The sequence below is a fragment of the Rhipicephalus microplus genome, chromosome X (assembly GCF_043290135.1).
Source record: "Rhipicephalus microplus isolate Deutch F79 chromosome X, USDA_Rmic, whole genome shotgun sequence".
Taxonomy (NCBI): domain Eukaryota; kingdom Metazoa; phylum Arthropoda; class Arachnida; order Ixodida; family Ixodidae; genus Rhipicephalus; species Rhipicephalus microplus.
In genome coordinates, this window is record NC_134710.1 from 261,957,282 (window position 1) to 261,963,281 (window position 6,000).

At 43.3% G+C, this 6,000-nt stretch overlaps 1 protein-coding gene across 1 annotated transcript in view; it reads right to left on the bottom strand.

The window, feature by feature from the left end:
• The window catches only part of LOC119161568 (cell division cycle 7-related protein kinase), a 47,265-nt gene extending 41,517 nt beyond the window's left edge, over positions 1-5,748 (bottom strand). The window contains exons 1-8 of the mRNA XM_037414108.2: positions 5,611-5,748; positions 4,998-5,253; positions 4,092-4,175; positions 3,896-4,028; positions 2,272-2,365; positions 2,050-2,192; positions 1,769-1,925; positions 1,371-1,588 (exon numbers count right to left, since the gene is read on the bottom strand). Of these exons, the coding sequence (XP_037270005.1) occupies positions 1,371-1,588; positions 1,769-1,925; positions 2,050-2,192; positions 2,272-2,365; positions 3,896-4,028; positions 4,092-4,175; positions 4,998-5,232 (1,064 nt within the window). The 5' untranslated portion in view covers positions 5,233-5,253; positions 5,611-5,748. The remainder of the gene's footprint in view (positions 1-1,370; positions 1,589-1,768; positions 1,926-2,049; positions 2,193-2,271; positions 2,366-3,895; positions 4,029-4,091; positions 4,176-4,997; positions 5,254-5,610) is intronic.
• Positions 5,749-6,000: the final 252 nt, after the last annotated feature.

Consider the following 6,000-nt stretch of genomic DNA (forward strand, 5'->3'; position numbering starts at 1 on the left):
ATTAAACTTTTGATGAAAATAAACCTAAGGTAAAGATCCACAGCACCACACAATTTTTCAGAGAGAATGGCCTGAACCCATGGCCTCAACGGTCTTACAAAACTGCCGTGTATCGGTGCCACAATTCTAATGAGTCAATAGAGTTGTGGCATTTTAAAGGCTATCAAGTGGAGGGCCTTTGAAGAGTGTTTGCATGAAACGGAAAATATTTTCGAAGATTGACAGACCGCACGAGCCCAACAGCTGGAGGAGAACCCTAGGGTAGTTTACGCAGACGCCTCGCTCAGAAAACACGATGACCGAGCAATCGCAGTAGCCACGTCTATCGACAAGCCGGTTGTCAGCGCGTTGCTGAGGACGACAGACCCAGCCATTATAGAAGTAGCTGTGGCCCTCGCACTCGTACAACCGAAAGTCGACACCGTGGTCACAGATTCGAAGTTACCTTACGAAAGCTTCCACAGGGAGGGAGGTGTGTGATATCTATCCTGCAACCTGCACTATTCTCTTCAAGTACAAGCCTCCAAAACATGCCATCGATCTCGTCTGGGTCCCAGCCCACTCGAAGATACTGGCCATCGCACCAGAGAATCATCCATCTGGGCTGAGGACGAGCTGGCTATGCTACCACATCCCATGACGAGCTTTAAAGAGATTACTCAGATGTGCAGAAATGCAAGGCGCAAACTTCCTGAAGTGCACCCGCAACTAACCAGGCAACAGCAAACGATCCTGCGGTGCACGCAGGCGGGATCGCTAGTGCATCCTGTTCTGTTACACCGAATGTACCCGGCTGAGCACGACAACTCTGCCCTTTCTGCTGAAGAAAAAGAGGCACTCTGGCACACATCAAACGGAAGTACCTCAAGAAGCGCCCACCTCCCCCTCCCCCAGCACCCCCAATTCATAACACCCCCCCCCCCTCCCTCCCGAGCGATGGGAGGCGTTGTCCACCACCCAGTCTGGTGCAAGCATGCACTATCGAATTTTCGAACTCAATAAAGTTGATTCTCTCTCTTTATATTCTATTAAAATTTATATTTTACTAAACATGATTAAAAAATTTCACTATTCACTCATATTGGAAAGTTTGCACAGCTTTAGGATACTTGCTGACCTGTTACACGCACTACTTTTCCTGAGAAATCTTACTCAAACTAACACACACTTATCCAAAGTGCGACAGCAAAGTGAAATTACATATGCAGCTGCACTTTGAAGAAATGTATTGTCAAATAGTAATGCAAGAGTAAAATTTCAAAAACTAGGCATGAGGGTAAAACATTTTACATGCTGCCTATATATTTAATTAGAAGAGTTCTAACCCATTTCAGTCACTCCCGCTGGCAAACTATTGTACCTGAACTGACCTGCTAAGACAGATGTTGCAAACTTCATTCCTTCCAAAGCAGCAGCACAGTTTTCTTCTTTCACGACGTGTTTGGTTTAGTACCCCTTTCGATGAATGCTTCGCAGAAGATCCAGTTGTCACCTGCACTTTGCCACCTGTTAAGACATTGTGCACATTGATTGTGTGAAGTGGAAAACCCATGTGAGGTGGCAGGCACTGGCGCTTCACTTGAGCTTTCTGAAATGAACACAGAAAACAAATTTTAATGAAAGCCATTCATAGGAATGACGGGAATTATAGGAATCAACATCATCATGACTATTTTAAGTATATTGTGAAACTCAATATTTGCCAATAATTTTTCAATTCATCTTCCGGAATACTGACTGAAAAACTAAAGACATTAAAGTCTTATACTTGGTTTTCTTGGTCAAGTGTTCTGGCTCGCTTTCTTGATGGAGGGTTTTGTGATGATGGCTCCAAATCCTTTGGCAATGGCTCTGGTTCTTTTGTCTCAGTCTTTCCAGACACACCATTAAGTCTCTGGGCAAGGCCAAAGTCAACTAAAGAAAATCTATGAGCAAAGAAAGGTAAAAAAAGGTGCATGACCATGTTGTTTTAATTTATTTACCTTACAGCATCAGATGTCAAATAAAACTTGAGAAACTTGTGAAAAAAAGAATGCAATTTACTCTCACCTTTTATGTTTACGATTATATAGAAAGTTGCTCGGTTTCACATCCCTGTGAATGATGTTGAATGAATGGACTCTTCTTAGTGCAATAAAGAGCTGCATCATGTACTCCTGCACTTCAGTGACTGTCAGCTTATACACATAGTCCTGCAAGTGCAACAGGTGAGGAGGGAGTTCAACAATAATGCATGGTCTGCTACTGCAATACTGACGAGTGGAAACTTACTTGAAACTTCTCATGAGGAAAGTATGGCATCACAATGGCAACATGGCCCTTGTGCAAAAAGCACATTTTCACATCCATGACATTGCTGCTGCCTCTAAATAAAAGAAAGCCATTTAGTGCATAATCTCTAGATAAGTGAAAAAAAGTGCTTCGGTGCTGCAGAGACATTGAAGGCAAAGTTCTAAGTAGGAACTATTGAACAAACAATGACAACCTCTCTAATAAGCCCATAAACTATACAATGCAACTGGCTGCCTGCAGCTTCTTTGTGGCAGAGATGCAACATCTGTGCTAGAAGCATAGAGCACTAGAGTGATGTGCACTGCAAACGTACCGTCCTGCGCTCTCAAATTTCTTACTGCCCATGCGAGCTTACGAAGGATTAGTGGACCAATGATGGCATTAATGCAAGCAATCTAGCTTATACTAGCATTGTTAATGCAAGATTACATTGCATTTCAAAAAGTAATCATTAGAACTGGGCCAAACAGAGCTAAAAAGAGCAATATTTCAAAGCATGAGGACAGATAAAACATTCTTTAACACGAGATTTCCACTCAAAGCTCATAAAAGGTTTTGTATTTCCACCATTTTCAGTGCACATAAATAAGTCTGCAAATACCCAGGTCGAATAGACAACTTTACCACACTGCCAGTAAAAAAAAGTCTTGTTCAATAACATCTAGATGTAGGGATTTGGCATATTTACAGGTGCATGCCAGACATATGCTAAGTTTACAATTATAATTTTTATAATTTTTATTTATTTTATTTTTTACACTTCATAAAACATTGTTTAGCAGTACAAATAACCAAAGCATACAAAGAGACAGTGAATGAAATTAAAAAATTAGCAATCTATTCCGAAAATCCAGCAGTTGAGGTAGCTTTTAATGACTGCATAATTAGAGGTAAAGTTCAACGAAAGGCACACATATGTGTTAGGTCACGGTTTCTCTTGAATGCATTCAAACTGCAAAAGATACAATTGAAAAACTATCATAGAAGCACTCAGTATGTTATAAATATGTATACAAGGATGGAAACAACCATGGGAGTCGCAGGGGGGGTGTGCAAATGCGGCACTTGCCCCCCTCATGCTTCACCATCATTTGCCCTCACTCATCCAAGCTACAGCAGTGCTTTCCCTTCCACCGGCCCCACTGCAACACTGATTTGCACCCCCAAGAAAAAATACTGTTGACAACCATGAAAACAACATCAGTGATGTATAAGCTGATAGTAACAAACTCGCAAGAGAGAATCTTTCACATGCTAATTTACACATTTGCTTGTATGTTGACATAGTTTGTTATATTTCCTTGTTCGAGCAAGTGGCAAACTCAAGAAAGGGCTCACACCAAAAAAGAAGGATAAACAACTTCCTATATTACACCGATATCCCAGTCACTATATCAACAACCGAGGAGAGCTTCAGAGAAACTACAGATGTAACATCAAAATGGTGTTTGTCAGACTGCAAGTCATAGCCCCTTTTTTCAGCCAGTGCCTGCACCCATAGCCAATCTCCCTTGAATGGAGGAACACTTAATACATTCTACACCAGCACACTTGCACTAGCATTACTAAAGGTAGCTCTAATGCAACCACTTCATTCTCTTACCCAATTTCTTTGAGACATTGCAGTTCACTTGCAATCCGTGAAGGGTGACTTGTGGGAATTAAAAACTTGATGGCGAATTCCATGTGCAAACCAGTTGACTTCAGCCTCGCTTTGTAGACATGACTGAAAGTACCTGCAAACAGCAGCCAGTTTATTTGGAAGGTTGCACCAAAATCATAGTCACTGCAGCACATACCTTCACCAATCTTGCCGTCCAGAATGAAATGTTTCTGAACTTGTGGAATGTAGGAGTACAAGCGAAGATTGTCTTTGCGTCTTTCTGCAGAAATTGAAGAGATTTTTTTTATCATACATGATCTCATAAATGGCGAAGGCAAACGTGTACAGGCTGCACGATTAACAATCTACTGCTCATACAACAATGAAGATATTCTAACAAATGTGATAATCGAGTATAGTGCCGTATGACTGGTTTTACTTTAGGTAGTGTTTATATAGCTGGCAACCAGCAGAGTATATCGGCCGGCCGGGTGACGGCAGTTCTTTTCTATGGGAGGGTTTCAAGTTACGTTCTCTGGGGAGTGCGGCGAGGCTGGTCTGGTGCTGCTGAACGGCGAGGCGTGGAATCGCCAACCTCAGAGAAGCTAGTCTCACGACATGAAGCACACTTGAAACAAGCGGCACAGCGAGCCAGCCGCATACTGCATCGTTTGGAAAGCTCAGGTTCTTGACTATCCTTAACAATGGTGATCAGTTTTGCGAACTGTCGGAGAGCAAAAATAGCTAAATGGCGGCTTAAAGCTAACAACTACAGTAAGCCGGCATGACGGGCTCACCAGAAATGTGCCGGCAGATAAGTCGCATGGTCATGGGCAGCCAATAAAAAAAAAAAATGCCGCCAACTTGTTTTCTGAGTAATACGCCTGCTGCCGGCAATATACGCGCGGCCTTTATACACCACCTGGGCCAACATTTCCGAAGCTTAGAATTTGGCGAACGTAATAGAGGTCCTAAACAAGCAGCACAAGGTGTTGAAATTCTACTGACGGTGTTTGAAACGTTACTCTAAACAACAGTTAAAATACCAAGCAACTCTACAAAAGATAGTGCCAAATAAGCTGCCCATTCTCGATGAACTTACTTGCGTTCCTTGCGGCCCTAGCGCGAACCGGGGCCATGGCGCTTGTTTTTTGCAACGCCTCTTTCGCCGACTGCGGCCTATTTGCCACATCGGGTTGTCTGAAGACCTCCTGCTTTGAGGGATTTGCCACATCGGGTTGTCCGAAGACCTCCTGCTTTGAGGGATTTGCCACATCGGGTTGTCTGAAGACCTCCTGCTTTGAGGGATCTATCTCTAAATTTTTTGGAACATCCATAGCCTCACTTTTCCCTTCAACCTGTTGAAGACGTGAATTAAGAAGCGGTCGTGAATACAGTGCAGCACGCGCCATTAACACAAAGCATTGCAAGACATCAAACGCGTGCCAACCAGTCATCTCTCTGGAGGAACTCCTAAGTATCGCACGAATTTTAGAGGAAAATAAAATCGCCCCTACGGTTGACCACGCACACTCCGAGTTTTAAGTTCTTTTTTTCAACACTTAGTTCTAATGACTTTCTTTTTATTGTGTTTTTTTTTTCATTTTCTGTTCTGTAAACGCACGCCATGTATACGTGCCTTGCATTCGGCTTTTCTCGGCTGCCGGTCGTTATGGCTACTCGTAACTCGCCAAGTTTGGTATAAGAACTCTTACCACTTTTACATTCCAGGGAAATAAAGGTCCAGGTTTCACCCGGGCGTCTACCGGTACGGCTGCCGTCAAACCGGCCTACCCAACCTCCACTGCCCGAACCAAACCGCCAAATGCCTACGGCTGCAGCACTGCCAGTAGCTGCAACTGCCGCAACGATAGCAATGACGCCAGACGACGCATCTGTATATTATTCCATGCATCGTGGCTCCATGCAACGCCTTCTAGATTTCTTGTGCCTGCTGGATGAGCGCGAAACACTGGTCATCTATGGCGGCGCTGCCTACGTAGGAAGTAAGAGTTTTGTACTTGGCCTTTGAGATGGACAATTTTGGCGTTTGCTGCTAATTTTAGAGGATGCCTTGTATAAAAAAAGTTGCTTGCTGAATGACG